This window comes from Marmota marmota, unplaced genomic scaffold, assembly GCF_001458135.2.
Source record: "Marmota marmota marmota unplaced genomic scaffold, marMar, whole genome shotgun sequence".
NCBI classification, from domain to species: domain Eukaryota; kingdom Metazoa; phylum Chordata; class Mammalia; order Rodentia; family Sciuridae; genus Marmota; species Marmota marmota.
This window is the reverse complement of record NW_025999895.1, coordinates 1,134,106-1,161,687: the sequence shown is the minus strand read 5'-3', so window position 1 is coordinate 1,161,687 and position 27,582 is coordinate 1,134,106. Positions and strand designations below refer to the sequence as shown.

At 46.0% G+C, this 27,582-nt stretch overlaps 1 protein-coding gene across 2 annotated transcripts in view; it reads right to left on the bottom strand.

The window, feature by feature from the left end:
* The window catches only part of Nploc4 (NPL4 homolog, ubiquitin recognition factor), a 45,762-nt gene extending 18,180 nt beyond the window's left edge, over positions 1–27,582 (bottom strand). The window contains exons 1-11 of one of the 2 annotated variants that reach the window (XM_015504249.2): positions 27,392–27,582; positions 24,489–24,569; positions 21,182–21,294; positions 16,792–16,968; positions 14,946–14,994; positions 13,596–13,690; positions 11,410–11,533; positions 10,513–10,692; positions 9,213–9,284; positions 8,699–8,825; positions 4,215–4,375 (exon numbers count right to left, since the gene is read on the bottom strand). In XM_015504249.2, the coding sequence (XP_015359735.1) occupies positions 4,215–4,375; positions 8,699–8,825; positions 9,213–9,284; positions 10,513–10,692; positions 11,410–11,533; positions 13,596–13,690; positions 14,946–14,994; positions 16,792–16,968; positions 21,182–21,294; positions 24,489–24,569; positions 27,392–27,481 (1,269 nt within the window). In that variant the 5' untranslated portion in view covers positions 27,482–27,582. Of the gene's footprint in view, positions 1–4,214; positions 4,376–8,698; positions 8,826–9,212; positions 9,285–10,512; positions 10,693–11,409; positions 11,534–13,595; positions 13,691–14,945; positions 14,995–16,791; positions 16,969–21,181; positions 21,295–24,488; positions 24,573–27,391 lie in introns of those variants that run through there. The other variant, XM_048797395.1, reaches the window with a different exon arrangement.

The following is a 27,582-nucleotide window of genomic DNA, read 5'->3' as shown; positions in this document are numbered from 1 at the left end:
AGGGTGTGCACACATATATAAATCCCCACACATCTTCCAAAACAAGGAAAACTGGAGGCTGGTGTGTAGCTCAGCAGTACACCATTTGCTTAGCATGCCAGAGGCCCTGGGTACCACCATCCCCGGCACTGCAAAAAGAGAAAAAAAAAAAAAGGTTGGGGCTGGGGATGTGGCTCAAGCGGTAGCACGCTTGCCTGGCATGCGTGCGGCCCGGGTTCAATCCTCAGCACCACATACAAAGAAAGATATTGTATCCGCCAATAACTAAAAAAATAAATATTAAAATTCTCTCTCTTTAAAAAAGAAAAAAAAAAAGGTAAAATGGGATTATACTCTACCGGTTCATTTTAACTCACACCAGGAGTTGCAGCCACATCTCAGGCCTCCAGTGCCGCACAGGACTCTGCCACGCATGCACTATGCACCAATGTCCCCTTGTTACCAAATGTTCAGCTGTATCCAGTTGGTGCAGGTCTCGCTTACAACACACATTTTAAAGCCAACTGCAAAGTCCACTGGAGGACTAAAAGACTTACTTAAAAATGTCTACTTTTATAATTCATAATTCTCATTGCTCAGACTGATGTTCCCTGATGAATGAGTGTTCCAAACCCTAAAGGACTATAAAAAATTTGGGATTCCCTTTTTGTCTGCTCTCACGAGTGGGCAGATAAGCACTCTATGAAAGCAGCAGGGTGACTAAGAGAATACCACATTTGAAGACAAAAAGAGAGCTCAATTCTTAAGTGCAAGAAATACACAATGAGGGCTGGTGTAACTCTGGAGGACTGCATTTGCCTGGCTTCTCAGGAAGCTGAGGCAGGAGGATTGCAAGTTTGAGGTCAGTGTCAACAATGAAGTGAGACCCTGTTTCAAAATAAAAAACAGAAAGACTAGAGATGCAGCTCAGTGGTAAAGCACTGCTGGGTTCAATTCCCAATACTGGGGGTCGGGGAGCAGATTTCCAACCTGATGAAAAGGTATTAAAAAAAATAGCCCCAGGCTCAAGTGGTAGTGCGTTCGCCTAGCATGCGTGAGGAACTGGGTTCGATTCTCAGCACCACTTAAAAAATAAAGATATTGTGACCACCTAAAACTTAAAAAAAAAAAAAAAAGCCCCAGAGCAAACTCAGTTAAAGGACAAAACCCTAAAAAGTAGTTCTTTGGGGCTGGGGATGTGGCTCAAGCGGTAGCGTGCTCACCTGGCATACACGGGGCGCTGGGTTCGATCCTCAACACCACATAAAAAAAAAAAAGTAGTCTTTAAGATAAAAAGCTGGCAGCAACTGCTGTTGACACTGTGTGGGGAATCACAGGGACCAGGTAAGCCAAAGAGAAGAGACAGGGAGAAACAAGGCTGCAGCACATGAATGGCATGGCTGCACGCATAGAAACCTAGGGCTGCACCACCAAAGGCAAAGCTGCAAAGCAAAGCTGCCTGCCTCCCACCACCTGGGAAGGATCCGGAATGACAAGGATCAAAGCCTCCTCAGAGAGACCCTGTAGCCTCGGAGACACTGGAGAGCACCAGTGCAACATCTGAGAGGGTTGGAGGCAGAGAAGGCCCTGGGAGGCCCAGCGAGGCTTGGAGGACGACGTCCCCTCTGGAGCAACCTGGAAGGCTGGCTCTGGAACACTGGGGTGAGGAGAATCAAGCCCCTGGAGTAGCAGAGTGGGGAAGCAGGGAGCCGGGTATGCAAGACAGCCAGAGTCACTGTGATAAGACAGCATGGCACTGGTGCTGGGTTAGGAAAACTGGGCGACAAACAGGGTCTGGAACCCCGCCCGTGACTTGTGGAAATGATTGATGGCAGAGAGGCAGAGCATGCTCACAAAGGGATTTTCCTTTAACAGAAGGGACCTCAGACACGGCTAGGAACTAGAGAGAGGCACTGAAGGGGCTTTCCTTGTGAGCAGGGTTCCTCAAGGCAACAGCCCGCTCGGAGCCTGCGTGGAGACACAGCAGATGAGGAACCACCACCAGGAGGGGCCGATGGCAATGAGACAGAAGCCCTCTCCCCACTCTTGGCGGCGGCCACCTCAGAAATGCAGACATTGTGGCTGCTGCATAGGGCTATTGTGAAAAGGTCAAAGACACAGGGGTTTCAATCATGCCGCCATTCTCTGAGATGTCAGCAAAATCTTAGGGTGCACAGGGCAGGATGCTCACCATTTTGGCTTCATGAAGCAGGAGCCAAACCCAAACTTTCACTTTTTCTTTTTCTTTTTTTTTTTGGTACCAGGGATTAAACAAGGGTATTTAGCCATTGAACTACATTTTCAACTGTTTTTTTTTTTTTTTTTTTTTCCAATTCTTTATTTTTGAGACAGGGTCTCACTAGGTTGCTTAGGACCTCACTAAATTGCTGAGGCTTGCTTTGAACTTGCAATCCTCCTGCCTCCTGAGCCATTGGGATTACAAGTGTGCGCCTCTGTGCCCAGACAAACCTCAGGCTTCTAAAGGACAGACTGCACCTCCAACAGCCTCTTCAGGCCAAGGAGATAAAGCCTTAAGGTGGGCTGGCACCTTACAAGTTACCTGAGAACCTGTATGCCTCTAAGTGGAAACCTGGAGGGCCCCACTTCTGATGGCAGGGCAACTGGGCCTCACCAAAGCCAAGTCTCTGGAGAGCATCATGCTAAGTGAACTGAGCCAGATACAGAGTGAAGGATCCAAGACTTTCTCTCATAAGCAGAAGCTATTCCAAAATAAGGGGGAAAGGCAGGAGCATCCCATGAAAATAAAGAAGAGATATGTGGAGTACAGAAAGGGGATTGAGGAGGAGAAAGGAGGGATGGGAAAAGGAAGGAATGCAATCAACCAAACCATCCTGTGTGTGTATCTGAACACACCACAATGAATTTCACCTTTATGCATATCTGTACTGCACTGATTTAAAGAAAAACTGTAAACATAAAGAAGACAGACAAGTAGAGTGGAGGTAAGAGAACAGGGGGAGGGAGGAGGGAGGGAAGGGGAAGCACTGGGGGACTGGATTAGAGCAGATTACATTCCATACTGGTATAATTATGGCAAAATGAACCCCAACATTTTTTATAACTATAAAGCACCAATAAAAAAAAATTGGTGGCTTTAACCAAAAAACAAAAAACAGTCAAGTCAGACTGAGTCAGCCACCTGTCATGGGAATGTAGATGACAGCTACGACCTACTTCCCCACAGTGCAGAGCAGAGCCCCAGCTGCAGGAAGAGGCCCTGGAATCTCTGGCTCCTTCATACATAAGGACAATGAATACCCCCACAAACAGGGCAGAATGGCCCACAAAGCACACAACCAGAGACTGAACACAGAGAGCCGCGGCAACCCCGAAAGCGGCAACTGCATAGGAGAAAGGGCAGTGGAGCTGCTCCAAAGTGACAGGCAACAGCAATGGTAGATGAGGATGCCGGAACAGTCGTCACAATGGCATCTGTGTGTTCAGAGGAAGTGGTAATAGGGAAACATCAAAAACACAAGGGAAGCCAGGCACTATGGCGCACACCTGCAATCCCAGCAGCTCAGGAGCCTGAGGCAGGAGGATGGCTAGTTCAAGGCCAGCCTCAACAACTTAGTGAGGCCCTAAGCAACTCATTGAGACCCTGTCTCAACATAAATTATCAAAAGGGTGGGCTGGGGTTGTGGCTCAGTGGCTAAGCATCCCTGGGTTCAATCCCAGTACCAAAAAAAGAGAGAGAGACAGACCAATCAAGGGAAACCTCCAGCAGTGAAAACCACCCTGAGACAACCTAGATGGCAACAGCACATCAGACATTGCAGAAGTAGAGATTCATGAATCTGAAAACAACACCAACTGTCCAAAATGAATCAGAGAAAAGAGACTGAAAGAAGATGACCAGCGTGCACTGTGGGATTTGAAGTAGCCAAGGTGCTCATGATGGAAGTCTCCAGAGGGCAGCCAAGAAAGAGACCCAAAGCATCTTTCACCACCTTCTCATGGCTAGACACTGACACCCCAGCTGCCACAGTATGGTTTGATGTTGTGTGGTTCCACTCCAAATTAAATGCCTCACCAAGCCTGAGTAGCTAAAAACAACCCCCAGAAACGCAACAGAAGCCTCAATCCACAAGTGGAACTCCAGGCCATCACGGCTAACCAGTGACGGATACCATCAGAAGGCTACAAGATGAGCAGAGTCCAGGCAGGCTCAGAGCCCTGTGTGCACAAATTCCTTTTGTACTACTGCATCTTACCTTATAGAAAACATCAGGCACGTACTGCTCACTACTGGACTCCTTGGCGTAGCCGAGCTCAGGGGCATCCTTGCACGGCAGCAGACATTCATCGCGGACTAGGGCCATGCACTGATTGGATACCTGATACCCCTCAAAGTGGACCTGGTTGTCGGGACCACCTGCAAGAGACAGAGCTTCAAAGAGAATCTTCCAAAGGAGATCCAGAATTAGTCCATGCCTGCTCTCTGCCGACCCACAGGAAGCAGATGCTGGGGAGTCTGTCCCAGGAAGCTTGGCGGTGGCTGACGCACCAGACTCAGCACATTCCTCCACAGCTGCCCAGCCTCACAGGCACTACCACACCTGTTAGTCCGTCAGAAATCCAGGCACTGAACATTAATGATCCCCAATAGCCACCCCCAAAGTTGTGCTTAGTGTCATCAAGCACGCAGGCTCTTGGTTTTTATCAACAGTGGGGTTAATGAACATAGCTCTGCATTCCACATGCTTCAGTGCCGGAATGAAAAGACTGGGCAGAAGATGAACTCACCTGGGGTGGGGAGGGTACCAGGTGTAGGAACAACACAGAACCAGCCTTCAGTACAAAAAACCCTGCACCCATGCTGCACATGCAGGAGTCTCTGCCTTACAGAGACCTGCACGGCAACACAAGGCTAATGTCCTAAGCACTGCCTTTCATGTGAGGAGGTATGGTGGACATATGGCCCCTACACTCATGGCCCCTGCACTACCTTCCAATGTTTCCCTCTTTCCCTTCCTCCCAAGTTCCACTCCACAGAACCTTAAAGTTAGAAACATGGAGCACAAACAGCCGATAAGAAGGAAGAACCCGGGGCTGGGGATGTGGCTCAAGCGGTAGCACACTCGCCTGGCATGCGTGCGGCCCGGGTTCGATCCTCAGCACCACATACAAAACAAAGATGTTGTGTCTGCCAATAACTAAAAAATAAATATTAAAATTCTCTCTCTCTCCCTCTCTCTCTTAAAAAAAAAAAAGGAAGAACCCAACCAGCTAACCCAGATCTTTAAAGTCTGGGGGTGGGCAAGGCAATGAAGATCTGGGCCTGGGGCAGACCTCTGCCACCAGATGTGCTCCAAGAATCAGGGCTATGGGGCTGGAGATGTAGCTCATGCAGTAGCGCGCTCGCCTGGCATGCGTGCGGCCCAGGTTCCATCCTCAGCACCACACAAAAAGAAAGATGTTGTATCTAAAAAAATAAATATTAAAATTCATATTCTCTCTCTCTTTCTCTCTCTCAAAAAAAAAAAAAAATCAGGGTTATGTACTAGGGCAACTCCAATGGCAGTGTTTTTAATAATCCTGGAGAATAAAAATCTCTCAGTATCTCTATTTCAATTTAACAAAGAAGAGTAATTTACTGATGAGAGAACAGAAATTCAGTCCATCAGGCTGGGGATGTGGCTCAAGCGGTAGCGCGCTCGCCTGGTGTGCGTGCGGCCCAGGTTCGATCCTCAGCACCACATACAAACAAAGATGCTGTGTCCGCCAAAAACTGAAAAATAAATATTAAAAAAAAAAAAAAAATTCTCTCTCTCTGTCTCTCTCTCTCTTTAAAAAAAAAAAGAAAAAAGAAATCAAATGCACTGTTGCACTCTTTAAAAAAAAAAAAAATTCAGTCCATCTAGCTTTCAAACATGTATCAGAAACCAGACCTGATGACCAGGCAATTGGAAAAGGTGGAAGGCACAGGCAGAGCCAGCCCCCAGCAAGCGGACAAGGCAGGCTGCTGTCTGTTCACCTTCACACCCAGCAGGCCAACCAGAGCTGGCAGTGAAATGCTGAGTCTCCAACTTTCTCTCATCCCCTAACACCTCAGCAGCACACAGGCTCAGCTCTACAGTGTGTCTGGTTGTACAACGACAAAGCACTGGTTCAGGAAGCGTAGAGGTGAGGGATGAGGAGTGTTGAGGAGCCACCTTATGCGCCACTGTGGACCCACATTGGTTTTTACAATCATCCACATGTGGTAGTCATTAAAGGAAAAAAAAAAAACCTGTCCTTTTGAGAATGAGAAAAATGGAAAGCTGAATTTGTAAAACTAAAGCCTATTTAAAAAGCAGCATCAGTCCATGAGTGGCATCCAAAGGCTATTTCTGAGAAAGGACGACAAACCACCCCTTCCCCACAGAGCAGCACCAAGTGCATGTCCCTCCATGTCTGCAGGCCAAGGAGGCTGGCTGTCCTTGCCTGCATCCCAGGCGGGACGGACCACAGGGCCAGAAAAGGGGCAGAGGTAGAAGGACGTGAGCTGCTCTTGAACTTCAGGTGCATTTCTGCTTTCTGAAACCAGAGTCCATAATCTTCACAGCCCAGGAGCCAAGTGTGTGCTAAATGATGAACTCACAGTTTGAAACTCAGATTTGGGCTCCAATTAGGCACTCTTTCCACATACTCCTGGGGGTTCATTGAGCACACTGCCAGTTCACCAGAGGCTGTGTACAACTGAAGGGGAGGGGAGGAAGAGCAGGCAGAGTCAAGGGGGCCTGGGCTCCAGCTGCAGGAATACCAGCCCTGAGCCACAGGGGCTCAGCTTCTGGGAGGCTCTCACCCAGCTGTCTAGCAAGGGTGCATTTTCCAGCAGCTCCACAGGTCCCCACTTGCCCTCTGGCCAAGAGACCCTAAAGCAGGGTAAGGAGCACACTTTAGGAGAAGATCTGCAGTGCCACAGACAGCCACACCCCTCTGGAGAGAGGGGGACACCAGAGCCCCAAAGGGATGATGCAACACCCAGATGCAAAAGGATGCTGCCTGTGGAGTTCACTTTAACTGATATGGTCACTGCCTCATGGTTCCAGTACTTTCTGTAAGTGCCAACTCCTAAAGCAAAAATTTCATGGTTTCCAAACTCCAAACAAGAGGTGTGACTCTATAATTGAAGGTGGCAGACCCCATAATTTTAAGAAAGTACCAATTGCTGCTGGGCGCAGGGGTGCACACCTGTAATCCCAGCAGCTCAGGAGACTGAGGCAGGAGAATTGCGAGTCCAAAGCCAGCCTCAGCAACTCAGTGAGACCCTGTCTCTAATTAAAATACATTAGGGGCTGGAGTTGTGGCTCAGCAGTAGAGTGCTCACCTAGCACGTTCGAGGCCCTGGATTCGATCCTCATCACCGCATAAAAATAAATAAATAAATAAAGGTATTCAACCAACTAAAACTAAAAAATAAATATTTTTTTAAAAAATACATTAAAGGGCTGGGGATATGGCTCAGTGGTTAAGCACCCCTGAGCGTAATGCCTAGTATCAAAAAAAAAAAAAAAAAAATCTGGCCACACCTTCACTTCCTGCTCAGCAGTTACCAGAGCCCCTGCCATGAGAAAGGACTCCCTGTGGGCCTTCCACCTCCTTCTATCCCAGCCAAAAATCTCAATCCTTCCCTTCAGCACTTGACCACAGCAAAAACTTATAAAAAAATTCAGGTGTGGGACTTTTGTGTGTGTGTTCTGGGAATTGAGCCCAGAGGTGCTTAACCACTGAGCCACATCCCCATCCCTTTTTATTTTTTATTTTGAGAGAGAGTCTCAGTAAGTTCCTTAAGCTGGCCTCAAACTTGCAATCCCCCAGCCTGCCTCAAATTCCCAAATTGCTGATTTATGGGCATGCACCACAGTGCCCCACATAATGTGGCATTACTGCCAGTGTTGCTTACTCCTTGTTTACTTTTTAAAAAAAGGACCTTAAATCAAGGACCTGCAGCTTGCTAACATATAGCAAAGCTTAAAAATTCTGTCAGTGATAAGCTGAGGTGCAGCTCAGCCAAGAAGCACTTGCCTACCATGTGCAAAACTCAGGGCTCTACCCAGTGATGCAAAACGACAAAATTCTGGCAGCGCGCAATCTTCCTACCAAAGGTCCACGGTAATGGAAACCGGATCTAGTTCCTTCCCTACATGTCATACAGGCTGGGACATGGGGGTGCTTCTATAGAACCAGGAAAAGGGTAGTTACTAAAAAAACTGGATTATCACACCTCTTTGAGGGCAGAGAGCAGGTCTTCACAGGATCACAGGTAGGCTTAACTCAGACCAAAAGCAAGGCGCAGTAGTGCACGCCAGTAACACCAGTGACTCATAAGGCTGGGCCTGGAAACTGTGAGACCCTATCTTGAAATGAAATAAAAGAGTCTGAGGATATAGCATAGTGGCAGAGCACTTGCCTAGCACATGCAAGGTCTGGGTTCACCCCCATCATTGCAAAAACAAACAAAAGTAAACCTGGACTTGTAAGGAGAGTACTGAACAGGAGGAAAGCTGTGCTGAGATTCCAGGGCTTTGTCAGTTCTGCAGATGCTGCTGCTAGTTCAGAATTGTTACCATGAAACAACAGGAGGAATCTATGCCCCTCAGGTCTATTCAGAACCCTGTGACAACTAAGTTAGGGATAAAAAGCAGCTGGAGAGAAGGTCAAAATGCATTACCAAGGCAGTAGCACTGACAACATTACTCTGTCCCATTCACACCTGTGGCCACTGCAGTCACAAACTTGGACCCGAAGTGCCCGTCGGGAGACAGCCGGCAGGCGTTGGGGTGTTTATTCTGGAAGTCTCCTGCAGTGATGCACTCTTCTGAGCTCAGGAAGTAAGTGTCCTAAAATGAGAGGAGCAGCATGCCAGACCTTACAGCATCATGTCAAAAGGGACCCTCTCTTCTTTAGAGAATAACAGATGCCCAAAACTAAACATCTCCAAAACCACAACGAAACACACCCAGGATTTCTGGCCACTGTGGCTCCTTCAAAACTACCAGAAAAGACTGAAGCACTAGGACCCACCCAAAAAGGTCTGCACAGGGAGTGGGTTTGGCTCTACAGGCAGAGCCCACAGACCTGGCCTTGATTTATCAAGGTTATCTTGAAAACTACTTGACTTAGAAGCTCACAGGAGCTGTTCAGAGACCCCGAAATGTGAGTCAGCACTGTGAATCAGCACTGCCTGTACAGGGCGGTGAGGCTAGCCAACATCCCAGTCTCCTCACCTTATTCCGACTGTATCGAACTGTACCCTTTCGGGTATCTTCTGAGACGAGGTCTGTGAATATCCAGCCAACCTTAACAAAAAAGCAAAGTGTCTTAGAAGGTCTACGCCACAGACAAAAAGAAGACTCCTGGCCCCGCCCAACAAACACAAGAGGTCTCGGGTCAGGAGCCTTCCTTCCCCCACCCGGGCCAACTCTGTGAAAGGCTCCCCAACCAAGCTACCAAGGCCACACCACAGCTTCTACAACCCACTCAGCAGAAACTGGTTGGGCAAATGCAGACTTCAATTCTTTATGTGTTAAAAAGGTTCTGCTGGGGGACTAGGGTTGGGGCTCAGTGGTAGAATGCTTGCCCAGCATATGTGAGGCACTGGGTTCAATCCTCAGCACCACATGAAAATAAATAAACAAAATAAAGGTCCATTAACAACTATAACTAAAAAAATATTAAAAAAAAAAAAATGGTTCTGCTGGGCTGGGGGGCATAACTCAATGGTGCAGTGAGCACATGCCCTGAATTTGATCTCAGTGGTAGAGCACCTCTGGGTTCAATGCCCCGCACAACGGAAAAAAAAAAAAAAAAAAGGTCAAACTTTAAAAGTCAGACCAAAAGGAGGCAGAGAACCAGGTAAAGGAGAATATACCATTTTGTAAAGCTGACTTTGTAACTGTGCAAATGGTTTTGTTTTATTTCCAACTTTTGTTGTTTGTTTTTTTAACATTTTTTTGTTGTTTTTTAGTTACAGGTGGGCACAATACCTTTATTTTATTTTTATGTGGTGCTGAGGATTGAACCCAGTGCCTCATGCATGCTAGGCAAGCGCTTTGCCACTGAGCCCCAACCTCCCAGCCCTCCAAATTTTGTTTAATAAAATCTCAAACCCTCTGTAGCCCTATCTTGGTGGTAAGTTTTCAGTTACTGTGGTCACTCTGAAACTGGCCTATCACTCAGAGGATGGCCACCTGAACAGGGGTGAAACAGAACAAATAGAAGAGCTACAGCAACTGCACACCTGCAATGCGTTGCGGGTCAAGCCTGTGACTGCTTCCACCTGCTTCAGTTGCTACCGACTCACTGCATCAGAGAGCACCCATGGCCGAAGAAACACAAGGTACCTGGGATGTAGTCTTTCTCTCCAGTAACTCAAAAGGTGAAGCAAGCATGCGTGCACGTGAAGAGAGGCAGGGCGTACCAGTAACAAGGCACATGGGGAAAGTTGCCACCTCTGCAAAGTGTCATCTGCACAGCACTCAGACATAAGCCCATGGCCCTCAGGGACTGAGACCCTGCACACTGTACCTGAGGAGGTTCATAAATTGCAGCCACCTCAGCCCTGATGCCCAGGGGAATATCCTTGTGCTCCGTGTACCGTCCATACAAGTACCCGAAGTGCTGGTTCCCCGTCTTCCTCCAGAAGTCAAGAAAGCGGTCAGCAACGGTATGATTCTCAAACATGATATTGTCCACATGCCTGTATTTCTGTAGAGTTAACAAGGGGCGAAATTAAAACAGTCCACCAAAACCTGCTTTTCTAAATCAAACCATCCCAAAATATTTTTTTAACCTAGTTCTTTAAAAGATAAACCAACAAAAAACAAAACCCAAGTTTTAAGAACCTGATCTGCCCAGGGTAAGGGTAGGGGCACACTACCAGTCAATAAATTTAAATTAATCTCACTGAGATTTCACCTAAAAAAGGAGGTTTTAACAATCTCTAGGACAAAAAGTGAAAAATGGTTTTGGAGAGGAGGAAAGGAGGTTGGTTTCCAGAGTCAGGAGACACGGCCCTCTGTGAAGGGCTAGACGTGGGCAAAAGTGGTAGAGACAGATGCACGCGCCACTCTCAGGACACTGTGCTGAGCTACATGGCCAATACGGCACTCCTGAGCCAGGTTCGCCCCAGAACCTGCAAAGGATCCCTATGCGGTCTCAGGAAGCTCCCTCACCAGCCCCCACACCTCCACAGAACAGGTTCTTAAGAGGCAAAGTCACTGAGCATTTAACAAAATTTCCAAAACATTCCACGACTACGGGAGCCCACAAAACAGAATGAAGCTCCTGCACCAAGGCCACAAGCTAGAAGTTCTACAGATGACATCCTCAGCTCAGGACCCCCACATGCCTGAGGATCTGCCAATGGAAGACCCTCTCCCAGGGGACGTCCACATCACAGCCACGAAAATCAAGCCGTCTCACCTGTCTGTTCAGCGTGATGGCACTGGGCTGGCACTTGGTACAGATGCCGTTGGGCCATGGGAGGTGTCCCTCACACCCAGACTTGATTTTGCAGCTGATGTTCTCCAGGGCAACAAACTTCCCCCTGAGGGACAGCAACTGAATTAAACTGATGGTGGTGACAGCTGGCAGAGACAGGAATGGCATGGGAGCCAGCTTCCTCACACCTGCTGAACAGCACTCCCCGGGGCCAAGCATGCAGGAGAACAAGCCGTCACCACTCCAGTGCAAGTTGCCTAAGCCCAGCTTGTCCTGCACTGGGACACACAGCTCTCTTCCTGTAGAGAAGCTACTGCTATTCTTCAATCTACTCTAACACCCATGAGGTTTTCAATAATGGCCAAGCGGCTGTCGATTTAACCTGTGCCACTCAAAGGCAGCTCCATCAGCTTAGCAGCAGCCGAGACAAAACCAGCCCAGTATTTCATACAGCTGCAAAAACTTCTGACTCAGGAAAAACACGATTAGAGTACAGCACAGTGATCCCTTCACTCTGCTATTAGTTGGAAAGGGAAAAAAAAAAAAAACTACTTTTGGGAGTTTGTCAGTGAGAAGTCCTAGACCCTGCCCTGAACCCAGGGTGAATCTGTGTAAGTCAGGACTGTCTTCCCATTCACAAAATGATCTAAAATTTCTTTCCCTCTTCCCCCCAGCTTTACCGAGATATAACTGACAAAAAAGTTGTACGTGTATTTAAAGTGTACAGTGTGATACTTTCTTTTTTACAAATAAAAACTACATGTTTAGTGTTCTTTTTTGTGTATGTGGTACTGGAGACTGAACCCAGGGGTGGGGCACTCTGTCACTGAGCTACATCCACAGATTTTTTTTTTTAGTTGTCAACGGACCTTTTTATTTTTTAAGTTATTTATATGTGGTGCTGAGAATCAAACCCAGTGCCTCACACATGCTAGGCAAGCGCTCTAGCACTGAGTCACAACCCCAGCCCCAGATCTTTTTTTTATGTTTTATTTTGAGATAAGGTTTCCCTAAGTTTCCCAGGCTGACCTGCCTCAGCCTCCTGAGTGGCTGGGATTACAGTTGTGTGCCACCACACCCAACTGGCATTCACAATTTCTGAAATACATCCACCTTGCGGAATTGCTAGGTAACATACGCACTGCCAGGTTACTTATCACTCTCCTATCACAAGCCAAGAGCACACCTGATGTCTCAGCAGCTAAGCAGCCCTATAGGCGTGCCCAAGGAGGCTGCGTTCCTTGACCCAAACTGACAAAGGCTGAGCAGCTCCACTCATCTCAGTAAATCTCCACCCAAACTCTAGTAGAGGAAGCCCCATAGCTTTCCCACTGACAGGCAAAGTGTATTTGTGGTGGATTTTATTGCCTGGCCTAACACTTTTTAACAAGTTATTTTAGGATGTCAGCAGGTTTTCAGAAAAAAGCTACTATCAGGCAAATGGAATATTCTTCACAAAATGTTGCTGACTTGGGCTCAGCGGCCACAACCTGTTATCACACTGACAGGAATGACGAGGCCATCCTTGTGGTCCACTGCACCCTGCTGTGGTTCAGAAGTGCACAGAGGGAGCTGCACAAATGAGCACCAATGTGGGCTAAAAGAAATCAAAATGCTCTCAGTTCACCCCTTTCTGGCCACTGCTGCTGCCCACCTGTCCGCCGGGCCAAGCCGGTAGACCACAACTCCTGCAGCACCAGAATACAGCCCTCAGACAACCCTGACGCATCAGTCCCTGCTGCAGCTCTGAAAACGAAGCTGAGAGACAGGACCTGGGGAAAGGGCTGACAGGCTGACAGGCTGACGTGGGTGAGCCGAGACTACCACAGCATGGCCATCTCTCTGAAAAGCAGACAGTGACTCAGACCCACAGGCACAACAGGCCACCACCACCACTCACCCGAACCCACAGGGTGCTGTGCACATGGCAAGATCGGTGGCAGGATCCACCACCAGCCAGGTGTCTGCCCTGCGCTCTGAGAACAGTGGACATGTAGAAGGGGGTCAGACTCTTCATGCCCACTTCTACAATCAACAAAATTCAACAGTCCCATGGCTTGTGCCCTGCCCTGATCTTCGCTTTCTCATCCCCAGACCCAGTGGCTATATGCAACAACTTGGACAGACACGGAAAAGAACATTATGCTGGGGCCAGGCTGGCTACTTACTTGTCGGCTCCTCCCGTCAGCTTCCGGATGTAGGCGTGGAAGGACATGTGCTTCACTGGGGGCTCCAGGTGGTTCAGGTAGTCCTCGTCAAACGGCTGCCGGAACACATGAAAAGCAACCAGTCACACACCAACCAGGGCAGGGGCGGCAAGGGCCCACTGCACATGGAGGCAGAAGGGGGAGCAAGGCTTCTGCAGTCAGGGTCCACACTACTAGGCAGGGAGGGGGTCAGGAGCTGGGTCCTCACTTGTTCTAGGTAAGAACCAAGCTTCTCTATGTGCTAGTTATCTTTTCAATATTAAAAGGAACTTCTAGGGGTGGGGATATGGCCTAGATGTAGAGCACTTGCCTAACGTGCATAAGGCTCCAGGTTTAATCTCCAATACCACAAAAGTTAAAAATAGAATGAACCTTCGTTAACTTACTAAATACACCAGGCATGGTGGTGCCGGTCTGCACTCCTAGCAACTCAGGAGGCTGAGGCAGGAGAATCACAAGTTCAAAGCCAGCCTGGGCAACTCAGAGAGACCCTGATTTTAAAAATAACGGGGCTGGGATTGTAGCCCAGTGGTACAGTGCAATTTTTCTTTTTTCTTTTTTTTAAATTTTGTTTTGATTGTAGATGGACACAATACCTTTATTTATTTTTATGTGGTGCTGAGGATCAAACCCAATGCCTTACACGTGCAAGGTGTGTGCTCTACCACTGAACCACAACCCCAGCCCACAGTGTAATTTTTCAAAAAAAACAATTAAAAATAGAACACAAAATTCTTTTAAACCAGATAAATTTTAGGAAAATTTTGCAAAATGAAAAGCCACAAGGGGGCTGGGGATATAATGCAGTAGTATAATATCGAAGCCCTGGGTTTGATTCTCTCCACCGCCAAAGGACCAAGAAGATAGCCATGAGATGGAGCCAGAGGAACTTCAGGCTGGCCTTGCTGCTCTAAGTGCAGTGCAGGACATCACCAGTCAGCATTATTATGGTAAGTCTCCATCTTGCCAGGATGCAACAGGGAGATGTGAGACTCAGGGCATGGTAAATCAAAACCATGACAGGCACAAACCGACAGCCAGCTCTGTGTCAGATTTTAAAAGGATTGTCCAGGAGCTCCTGTACCTGCTGCCCTTTCATCACAGCAACACAAAAGCGCTAGTCATTCATAATCCCCCCTGAAGGTCACTCCCATAAATATAGGTTCAGCCTCTTTGTGCTGCCTGCTCAAGTGGGCACAGCAGGCCCAGGACAGTAACAGATATGTCTTTGAACCACAACACTCGAGAGCAAGAACTGCTTGGACAGCACTGCTGTCACTGGTCAGCTGGCAACTCCCTCTACACACTCACCTCCAGTGGGACGCAGTGCACACATTTCCCCAGGGGGCCGTGGCGGCACCTGAGGAGAACAGAGGCAGAGAAAGGCACAGCAGTGTGCGGGTTACTTCCTCCCACATGCTTTATATCCGAAATGTGTACCACACTTCAATAAAATGCTGCCCCACCCAGGAGGGATTACTTTAAGTAATTCCAAAATTCATGTTTTAATTCTAAAACATGAATACTTGTAATAGTTTACTATGTGTTTTTATGTGCTATTAGAAAAAAAAACAACCAGCAGAACAAATCTATAATTTCATGGAATCTAACCACTTAAAACAGCACTAACCAAAAATGAAAGTAATGCTTGGCATGTAGGAAGCCCAGGATTCAATCCCTAGGACACAAGCAAGTACACATGCACTTGCATACACACACACACACACAAGGATTTAAAGTCAACTTAAGTCAATAAAAATGTTAAAAAGAAGAAAACTAGTACTACACAAATATGGCAAAAACCCTAAAAGTGGTGCATTAACCCAAGTTGGTAAAATACCCACTTCATGCACATTTGGAAACACAAAGGATGTATGGTCCCAGGGTTCTGGACACTTACAGCCAAAGAGACCTCAGAAGCTCAACACATGTAATACAACGCAAAAATGTGCTTGTTTAGGAGGCAGTGGTGAGGCAGCTGGGAAAGTCAAACTGCCCCATGGGGGCAAAGCCAATTCCACTAAAGGGGTCAGGATCCTTCAATGAAAATGAGCTCTGCATTTCAGAATGGAGAAGGCTTCAGTGCCTCCCAACAGCATATTTTTTTTTTAGTTAGTTATACATGACAGAGGAATGCACTTACATTTTGATATATCATACATAGGTGAGATATAACTTCTCATTTTTCTGACTATACATACTGTAGAATCACATTGGTCATACAGTCACATACATACATAAAGTAATAATGCCTGTTTCATTCTACTCCCAAAGCACATTCTTACTGATGACAGGTCAGAATTAACACACTGCATGCACATACACTAAAAGATCTCGAACAAAGCCATGAGGGCCCAGATCCTGAGGGAGTGAGCACTGGACCCTGGCAGGAACCAGAAGGGGTGTACTGCCCAGTAGCTCCAGGCCAACTGCAACTGAGCAACATTGGTGACTCTCTCACATAAGACACAAAAGCAGGCTGGGTTGTGGCTCAATGGTAGAGCACTTGCCTCGCATGTGTGAGGCACTGGGTTCAATCCTCAGCACCACATAAAATATAAATAAATAAAGGTATTGTGTCCCTATACAACTAAAAAAATTAAAAAAAAACACACACAAAAGTTGCTAATGCAGCACCTGGAACCTCAACATCTATTTCAGTATCAGCACCCCATCACATTTACAGGGTGATACATTTAAAGAGTTCACTGAAGGGCTGGGGCAGGGACTCAGTGGTAGAGTGCTTGCCTGACGCAGGTGAGGCCCTGGGTTCAATCCTCAGCACCTCATAAAAAATAAATAAAGGTATTGTGTCCATGTACAACTAAAAAAAAAAAAAAATTAAAAAAAGAAAAAAAGCGAGGCACTAAGCAAATCAGTGAGACCCTATTTCTAAGTAAAATACAAAATAGGGCTGGGAAAATTGCTCAGTGGTCAAGTGCCCCCAAGTTCAATCCCCCCCCAAAAAATTTACATGGAACATATTCTGAAGTTTCAACTGATGAAAAGCTAAAAAGATAATATGAAGTAAACTTTAATCTGAAAATACATGGTCAAACTCAAAACCTCCTACCAGACACACACACAGGACATGTTATCAGCAGCGTTTCCTTTAATGACCCAGTAGACCATGGTGGGGGCTCCACAGAGCACTTACAGCTGTGGGTCCCGGCTTCTGTAAATCTTCCCATCCTGCTTGCTGAGGTACTGATCAATCTCATCCTCCACTACGTTGGGGGCTCCAAAGCCTTTTAACCTTAGTGAAGTTGACGTCTCCATTTCAGATGAGGGTCCAGCAAGGCTCGAGGGAAACAGGAACAACAAATCGCCATGTCTGTTCAAAAAAACAAAAAGCAGAAGCCGTCCTGTACACCACCTGGGCTGTGCCCATCAACCTGGATATGCAAACTCTGACATCTTCAAAAGGCAACTGTCACTGTCCTGAACTCCTACATCACAAAGTTTCCAAAAGTAAGAGACCATAATTAATTTTTTTTTTTTTTTTTTTGTACTGGAGATTGAACCCAGGGACACTCTACCACATCCCCAGCCCTTTTTATATTTTATTTAGAGACAGGGTCTCGCTAAGTTGCTTAAAAACCTCATATAATTACTCAAGCTGGCTTTGAACTCACAATCCTCCTACCTCAGCCTCCCAAGCTGCTGGGATTACAGGCGTGCAACACCACACCCAGCCAAATTATCTACATGCTTCAGCAGTAGGACCGCTGTAATATAATTTCACTTACCACTTTATTTTAGAAGCGGTGACATACACACATCTTGTGTGTGACTTTACATACAAGAATGGAGTCAACACTGTGGTCACCCAGGCCTTAGGCAGCTCCTCATATTTGTTCCATGCAGCCCCCACCTCCCTATTCACCCTCAGCCCTCTGTTAGGGCCCGCACACCATGTGCCAGCTCAACATACACGCAGAACTGGAGGGAAGGTCACTGCTCTTCAAGAGGGCACCACTTTCACATCATACTCTTTTCACCCAACACCCCTCACAAAAGATGCTCCTATCCAATCGTGACTTCAGATGACTTCTTAATACTCCCTATAACATGAGAGACACTTCTGCCGCCCACCGACTTCCACAAACAGATGCCATGCGCCTCCCCTCCCACAGGGGTGGCTCCAAGAAGCAGCTCTTTCAAGTCTGCTCCCAAGGCTGCTGCTATAAGCCTCATTTTCTACAGCAATGGCTGGTATCTGTCACTCTGTGTGTAATGGACAGACACACACGTGGACCAAGGTGCCGCACAGCACTGAAACAGGGCCAGCCCTGAAGAGAAGCTGCATGAACCACCTGGCAGACACTTAGCTGTCTAGGAGGACAGGAAAGACGATTGACAGGATGGCCCACCACAGCACTGAGGAGCAACCTGAAGGGAGAGCAGTGGCCAGGAGAGCTAACCCCGAGGATACATGCACTGCAAAACACGAAGGAGCCGCTCTGGCCTTGGCCTTGCTCTATAACTCAAGGGTGACAAAACTACCAACTTGTAATCAGAGATTTCTGTTTCTAACAGCACATTAAGAAGTCCTAAACAGCCTCCAGCTACAAAGTCCTGGCCCAGACTTGACGTAAATTTTAACAAATATACCCTAAAAACAAACTGAGCTCTCAAGAAAGTAAAGGAAATCCCCAGGGGTCCAAAATCCAGCAGTACAGCCAACAAAACCAGGAGATACAATTCAGAGCTGCCGCAGGGCCAAGGCTGTGATCAGGAACTCAGGGTTTTGGGCCTACAGTCATTTAATGAACAACAAGAGACAGGCCATGAGCCTCCCTGCCCCAGGTGGGCTGCTGAGCCTGAAACTTCCATGTGAAATCAGAAGGACATCTGAACAACTGGGGAAAGCCACAGGCTCAAAACACAAAGAGAAATCTTGCCTGCCTCCCTCCACACAGTATGGAAAAAGCCACCTCCAAGGGTCCCAGGGGTAGTGGGCCATGCATCCTGGAAGAAACCTAGGCCAAAACCCAATGGTAAGAGTTGTGAGGAGTCCTGGCTCCACAGGTCCCCTTGTGCCCACAAAAATAAACAGGAGCCTTCTCTGCAAAAAAGCCATTAAACTCTTAGAATTCCCCAAGATGAAGTTTGGTCAAATATAACCTCTAAAACTAAAACCCCACAGACACAAAAGAAACAAGCACTCTGAGCAAGCATGGGCAGAGATGACAGCACAAAGACTGAGAGGTAGGCCAAGGACTCAGTGCTTGAATCGAAACACGCAGAAGCAAAATGCAAAGAGCAAAAGAGAAATTTTCTGGAAGGAGTTGTGGACAGCATGGCCCTGAGCATTCGATACCAACAGACAGTGGGGAAGGAAACCAGACTTTGAAACAGAAGTGAAGACGGCCAGGCACGGGGGACTCCAGCTACAGTCCCAGCGCTCGGGAGGTTGGCAGGAAGATCGTTTCAGCCCAAAAGTTTAGGGCCAGCCTGGGCAACAAGAAGATCCTGGGTTTGTTTGTTTTTAAAAAGGTAAGACCCTGTCTCAAGATAAAAAATAAAAAGGGCTACCCCAGAGTAGCTGCAGCACCCTCCATCTTGACCTGCGTGTGATGGTGCCCACCCAAAGAGAGGCTGAGGTAAAAGGATGGCAAGTTTGAGGCCAATTTGAACAAGCCCAAACACATCAACACACACTGCCCTAGGCTTCAGCACCTAATTAAATAATAAAAAGGGGAGTGGCAGGGATGTAGCTCAGTGGTAAAATGCTTGCCTGATGTGCATGAGGCCCTGAGTTCAATCCCCAGCACCATTAAAAAATAATAATAATAATAAAAGGAGAGGAGGGAGAAACACCAAACAATGAAAGATATGGGAGGTGGACAGTAGCACAGATAGGACAAAAGTGGCCATGAATTAATTGTCCCTCAAGCTGAGGGAGGGGACTATGGATTCCTCCATGTATTCTGTTTACTTTTACATACGTTTAAAATGTTACATATTATAACAAGTTGGTCTTGGAGCTGGGACTGTAGCTGTCGCAGAGCATTTGCCTAGCATGTGTGAGGCCCTGGACTCAATTTCCAGTCCCTCCCCACCACACACAAAAAGCTGATCTCATAGAAGTGGACAGTAGAATAATGGTTACCAGACTCTGGGGAAGAGCAGGAGGGAGGGATGGGGAAAGGTGGGTCAAAAAACCAGAAGAAGGTATTTTAAAAGTTCTGATCATAAAGAAATCATCCATATTTGAGAAGCTAGACATACTTACCTTGAATTGAATGATACAATGTATATATACAACAAAACCATACATTTCATAAGTGTGTACAATTTTTTGTGTCAACTTAAGAATTTTTTTCAAGTTTTACATTTAAATAGCCAGTTACAGTGGCACATGCCTGTAATCCCAGCAACTCTGGAGACTGACGCAGGAGGATCTCAAGTTTAAAGCCAGCCTCAGCCACTTACCAAGGCCCTGAGCAACACAGCAAGACTCTAAGGGTTGACGGTTGAGGGTATGGTTCAGTGGTCAAGTGCCCCTAGGTGAAATCTTCAGTTCAAAAGCAGCTGGAAGGAGCTGAACATGGTGGTGCCCACACCTGTGATTCCACATATGCGGGAGGCTGAGGCAGGAGGATTACAAATTCAAGGAAAGCTTTTCAGCAACTTAGCAAAACCTTGTCTCGAAATAAAATTTAAAAGGCCAGGAATGTAGCTTGATGGTAGAGTGCCCCTGGGTTCAATCCCCACTATAGTCCAAAAAAAAAAAAAACCAGCAAGAACAAAAAATATACACCAGCTAGAAAGGAACTCCGGTTAGAATCACAGTGCACTCTGAGCATCAGAAATGGAGCCAGAAGACAGTGGAGAAAGATCTATACAGAGCCTCAAGAAAGTCAAGACCACCATTAGAAACATGGACGAGGGGACTGGGGCTGTGGCTCAGTGGCAGAGTGCTTGCCTAGCACATGTGAGGCACTGGATTCGATCCTCAGCACCACATTAAATAAATAAATAGATAGATGGATGGATAGTTAAATAAATAAATAAAGGTATTGTGTCCATCTACAACTAAAAGAAAGAAATCATGGATGAGGTCCTTCATCCCAGCAAGCAGGCTGGTGAGGTGTAACTGCCGCACACAGCTGCCTCCAAGGTCCTTCCCTCTGGACAGGCAACTGAGTGTGGACAGGAATCCAAGACAATAACCCTCTCCTTGGTGACACACAACCAGAACCTGCTCAACCACATCAGCTCAACCGAGCCCAGAGCAGGGGATGATGCCTGTGACGGCAGCTACTTGAGAAGCTGAGGTAAAAGGATGGCAAGTTTGAGGCCAATTTGAACAAGTCAGAGGGACCCTATCTCAAAAAAACCCAAAGCAATAACAAACCCACTCAACAGGCGACCCAGTCTGAGTGCTTCACACCTGCAGAGCAACACAACCACCTATAGTGCTAGCAGTCAGCAGGACCATAACTGAAGTAGTGAGGAGATAGGCAAGATCTGGGCAGCCCCAGGTCGATCAGAAGTGGTGATTCCTCCCGTTCCCTGTGTTCTCCTAGGTGAGCACTTACTTGATTTTTAGCAAGTGGAGGGATTTGCTGGACGATGCCGTTATCTCCCCAGTCTTGTTTCTATTGATGTACACTGAGAAGCCATTGTTTTGGAAGCCAAACTCCTTTGCAACCTACAACAAGCCCCAAAACAACAGAGATTTAGTAAAATGTTTCAATTTCACTATACGCAACCCCATCCATCAAACACCACTGAAGAGTCTGATACAGCGGTGCATACCTGTAATCCCAGCAACCAGGAGGCTGAGGAAGGAAAACTTAAAGTTCAAGCTCAGCCTCAACAATTCAGTAAGCCCTGTCTCAAAAGAAAATATTAAAAGGGCTGGGGGTGTGGCTCAATGGTCAAGCACCCCTGGATTCAATGCCTAATACCAAAAAAAGAGCTTGAAACGAGCAAGAGTCACAGCCATGAGTGAAGAGATTAATTTCTACTTCTGAATCAACTATAAAAACTCAATTCAATTGTGAAACCAAACTACAGACAGAAAATAAGAATGCAAAATACTGCAAATTCAGTAAGAAATATCCACTAAGCCAGGCATTTTGTGAGATACTGGGAACATTCATCCATTCATTCAACAAATATGAAACTCCTTCCTGGGCTAGAGTTCTGGGTGCTGAGAATACAACACTGAATTTAAAAAGACAAGGTCCCTCCCTGCCATCAGGGATCTTACCGTCAGATGGGGCAGACTGAGATAAGTGGTGACACAAAAAGAGAAAGGAACCTTTCTAGAGGTGACATAAAACTACATGATCTGAAGATGTAATGAAAGAAAACCAAACAGAACTTGAGGCAGCCACAGGACAGTCACAAATGACCACCAGGAGAAGAGTGAGGATAAGGCAGAGAAGTTCAAGAGAAAGTGGTCACCAGGCAAGGTGGCACCCAGGGGGATGTAGCTCAGTGGTAAAACACCTCGGGCTAAATCCCCAGCAGCAACAAAAAAGAGAGAAGGAGAATGGCCAAAAACCAAAGTTAAAAAAACATCAAACAACAAATCCAGGATGTTCAGAAAACCAAAGTAGGATAAATATAAAGAAAATCATTGCTGGGCACGTCAAAGACAAACCAGTGAATCCCAGAAACCAGTGGAGACCAGAAAATGATGGAACATCTTGAAATGGGGAAATAAAAGCCTGGTGAATCAGAATTCTCCATCTGATGAAAACAACCCTCAAACAAGGTAAAATGGAAACAACTTTAGGTCAACAAAACCTCAGAGTGCCACCAGCAGGTCCAGATAGATCAGGCTAAGGAGAAACACCAGACAGAAGCAGACCTGGAGAGTACACAGGAAAAGCAAGCAGGATGGGGATTTTGAGGATAGCTCAGAACTACCACATGGAACTACCCCACTAAACAAAATGATGTGCCTGGTTAAAAAAAGACTCATCACGGAAATTCTGACAAAAAATGATGCAGGTCAGGAGTGACTCCAGGTAGGAGCTACACAGGCTTCTCCAAGTCAGCTGTAGTCTTGTCCACAATTAATACTTGTTCTGCCTGTTGCTCTTTACCAACAACTGACATCCTACAATATGCTATTTCCACCACCACCACCCCCCCCCCAGATGAGAGCTATATTGACCAGGCTGGCCTCAGGCTCCTAGACTCAATTAATCTTCCTGCCTCATGCATGCTGCTGATCCTGGCCTTTTTTTTTTTTTTTTAATATTTATTTTTTAGTTGTAGTTGGACACAATAACCTTACTTATTTATTTTTACATGGTGCTGAGGATTGAATGCAGAGCCTTGCACACACTATGCACACGCTCCACCACTGAGCCACAACCCCTGCCCTGTACCTGGATTTTAAGATGGAATTAGTGATATAAACTTAATTAGGACAGGCATGGTGACAAGCACCTATAATCCCAGCTACTCGAGAGGCTGAGGCAGGAAGATCTCAATTTTGAGGCTAGCCTGGGCAACTTAGCAAGACCCTATCTCAAAATAAAAAATAAAAAAGGGCTGGGGATATAGCTCAGTGCTAGAGCACTTGCTCACCATGCATAAGACCCTGGGTTCAACCCCCAGTACCACACATACATTGAATCCAGGACCATGTGTATGCTAGGCAAGCACTCTACCACTGAGCTTGCTCTTTTTTTTTTTTTTTTTTAAAGAGAGAGAGAGAGATTTTTAATATTTATTTTTAGTTTTCGGCGGACACAACATCTTTGTTTGTGTGTGGTGTTGAGGATCGATCCCGGGCCACACGCATGCCAGGCAAGCGTACTACCGCTTGAGGCACATCCCCAGCCCTGAGCTTGCTCTTTTATAATAAGACCCCATCTCAAAATAAAAAAGACCCGGGTACCTTTTGGGGTTTTCTTTTTTTGGGGGGAGGGGTTACTGAGGATTGAACTTAGGGGCACTGGATCACTGAGCCACATCCCCAACCCTATTTTATATTTTACTTAGAAATAGGGTCTCACCGAGTTGCTTAGCACCTTGCCATTGCTGAGCTGGCTTTGAACTCACGATCCTCCTGTCTCAATCTCCTGAGTCACTGGGATTACAGGCGTGCGCCACCACACCTGGCAGAGCAGCCCCTTTTTATTTTGAGACAGCGTCGTGATAAATTGCCCAGGGTGGCCTTAAACTTCGGATCCTCCTGGGACTTCGATCCTTGCTGGAATCACACCCAGGTGTTTCACATGACTCACTTTCTGTGCTCCTCATACAGAAATGTATATGCCTTTAATTTCCCTGAAACACAGTGGAATCATTCTACAATTTTTTTTTTTTTTTTAGTTGTAGTTGGACACAATATCTATTTCACTTATTTATTTTTATGTGGTGCTGAGGATCAAACCCAGGGTCTTGCATGTGTGAGGCAAGCGCTTTACCGCTGAGCCACAACCCCAGCCCTGAAGGACAACACAGAATAGAATCATTCTACACATTTTTAACAATTACCCTTTAACAATTCCCCTCCAAATTTTCATTTTCATAAATATTATTCCTGCAAAATACTTTGGCTCTTGGTCCTACATTTTAAGCAGTGATCAGTTGTGACCAAGTTGTGTATTATAGCAGTGGTATACTACTATAATTCCAGCAAATCAGGAGGCTGAGGCAGGAGGATCATAAGTTTGAGGCCAATCTGAGCAACTTAGCAAGACGCCTTCTTAAAAAAAAAAAAAAAAAAAAAAAAGCTTAAGAAAGAGAGGAAATGTGGAAAAGAGAAAACACAGGTGGGAACAGTTGGGGGGTGAACAATGAACAAGACCTTGGACCTTGAAAGGTAAATGCTCAGCCTGAGTGATCTGGGTGGCAGCTTAAGGTAAATGCTCACACCTTTTTCAAAAATGTTGCAGCTGTTTCTCTCTTTGTTGCTGTGATCCGCTTGACCCCATCTGGAGACTGGACACGAATTATCTGTTATAAATGACACAAGACAGTTAGTGCACAGCCTAGTGAGGCCTGATTTATTACCAAAACTTACATTTGCAGTCACTGAAACTGAAAACCAAATCCTGCCATCCCCTCAATACCCAATTCAAATCTTCCTAGGAGGAAGCAGAGGGATGAGGTTCATTAACACACAGAGCAGTCTAACAGAAATCCTTAAGAGTTTCACCCCAAAAAATACAAGTTCAATATTTAATCTTTATTTATAAAGGTACATCTGAAATCTTCTCTCCTCAAACTTAGGAGGCACACACACTTCTTTTTTTTTACTATTTCTTTAATTATTGATAGACTTTTTATTTATTTATACGAATAAACTCATGTCCTCACACATGCCAGGCAAGTGCTCTAGTCTGAGCCCCAGCTCCTGTCACACTGTCTTTTTTTTTAATAATACCTTTATTTTATTTATTTTTATGTGGTGCTGAGGACCGAACCCAGTGCCTCACACGTGCCAGGCAAGCGCTCTACCACTGAGCCCCAACTCCAGCCCCAGCCCAGGAGGCACACATACTTCTGCATTGGCACAGAGTGACATGAAAGAGCTGGGTGTGATCCCAGCAAGGATCAAAGTCCCAGGAGGATCCCAAAAACTCAAAAGACCCACCACAAATTATGAATGACTGGATTCTTTATTTTTTGGTGGGGGGATATGATACCTTTATTTTAAATATTTATGTGGTGCTGAGGGTCAAACCCAGTGTCTCACACATATGAGGCAAAAGCACTACCACTGAGCCACTCCCCAGCCCTGTTTTGTATTTCATTTAGAGACAGGGTCTCACTAAGTTGCTTAGCACCTCGTGGTTGCTGAGGCTGACTTTGAACTTGCGATCCTCCTGCCTCAGCCTCCTAAGCTGCTAGGATTACAGGCATGTGCCACCACACCCAACAAATAACTGGAATCTCACTTTGTTATATGCATAGACATTAATTAGGCTGACATATATAAGAATCACAGAAAGCCTAATTTATTTAACAAAAAGAGTGAAGTTAAAGAAATTAAGATCTTAAACACCACTGTAAACTTTGGGGGGTTTTTAATATTTATTTTTTAGTTATAGGTGGACACAATATCTTTTATTTTTATGTGGTGCTGAGGATCGAACCCAGTGCTTCATGCATATTAGGCAAGCGTTCTTCTTCTGAGCCACAACCCCAGCCCCAAACTTTAGGTTTTTAAAAACATTTTCATAGCAAGCTGGAAAAGGATAGAAGGACTGCCCAGCTACTGGACAAGGGCATTACTTTCTAGGACTTGATTTTTATGTGATCAAGCCCTTCTGAGGGTACATTATGCTGCCACTGTGCCAGCTCCCATTCTAGTTAGGGAGCATGAACTGGCATGTCCTGCTGCAAACAGGGCAGCTCTTGCCAAACCCCCTGAAGGGTGGGAGGGGAGACATAGGAACATGCCAGAAAATGCAAACCTTGTATTCTTTCCTCTCTCCTCTCAGCAGGCACTGTACTTAAAAAAAAAAAAAACCTGTTGCAGATGAAAAAGTCAAAAGACATTGTCCAAAAAAAGATTTCCAAGGATACTCTATAAAACATCAGAGTGGATTAAGGTCTATTGGACTTTGTCTATTCCACTCGAACTAATTAATAATAACATAGACTCTCCTATACAGAATGACCTTCTCATTTTTTAATAACTTTCATTTGGCTTTGCAGCATTTGGGTTTAACAAAAAACAAGCATAACTTGTACTGAGGAATATACTGGCTTAGGCCCTGACAGCTACAAAGCAAAACACAGAGAAGAGACAGACCTGGCCACAGCCTCTTAGTAACTTAGGTTTCCCTGTTTGTGAGAAAATTAGGCTGAACTTAGTGGCACATGCATACAGTCCCATTTGCTCAGGAGGCTGAGTATCACCTGAATCCAAGAGTTTGAGACCAGTCTTGGCAACATAAATAGATTTTGTGTCAAAAAAAAGAAAATGAGCCAGGTGTGTTGATGAACACATATAATCTCAGTGACTCAGGAAATCAAGGCAGCAAGATCATAAGTTTGAGGCCAGCCTGGGCAACATAACAAGACCCTATCTCCTAATATAAAAAGTGCAGGGGCTGTAGTTCAGTGGTAAAGCGCCCTGGGTTCAATCCCCAGTATTATAAAAAAATTTCAAAAAAATCAGCCCAAAAATCTTCATAAAACTCATTTTTCCCACAGGGATTTTCAAGAGACTTCCCTTTAAATTAAAAAAAAAAAAAAGTTTTTAAAGTTCTAAAAATGTCAGAAGAAAGGTCAACTTTAATCCCTCACAACCTGAAAGACCCTATTACAGACACACAAAGCTATCTGTGGGAGCCCAGCCTACATTCACTAGTGGAAAATGGTCTTGCCTGTACAAGGTTGCTTTGACTCAGTAAAAAAATTTTTATTAAACTAAATAGAAAGTCTGAAAGTAGATCTGTTAACCCTAACCTATTTCTAGGCAAGTCACCAATGACAGTAAAACTTTAATTTTTAAAAGGAGTGTTTCTGAGGTTTCTCTTGGAACACGAATTCATGCACCATCTGCAAGCAGGGAAACACGGAGGGGTCGGACAGGGAGCCCTAAAGCGAGCCGTAAGGACGGAGAGGCAACCCTTAGAGAAAAGCCTTAAATGCAAAAGCTGAATTTTCCCAGAGACCAAGACATCCAGAAAGAAGAGCCGAAGTGCCTCAGGATACCCGGCACAGCTGCAGAGGCTTCCCAGGGCTGAAGGCTGAACTCTGCTTTGCCACCCCAGAAATTCCGAATACTCCGTAAGGTCGACCACAACTGTCCCACCGGACTGTACCTCCCGGCCCACGTCTACGCTGGAGGGGAAACTCCCCAAGTCCACCAGCGACGGTCTCTCTGGTTTTTTCCCTCGAATTTGCACTGACATTTTTCACTTTCAGAGGAAGAGGAGCCTGGCGATCCCTAACGTCGGGCAGAAGTGAAATCACCCTTTTTTCTCACTCCTGTTAAGCGGGCGGCCGAGTCCGC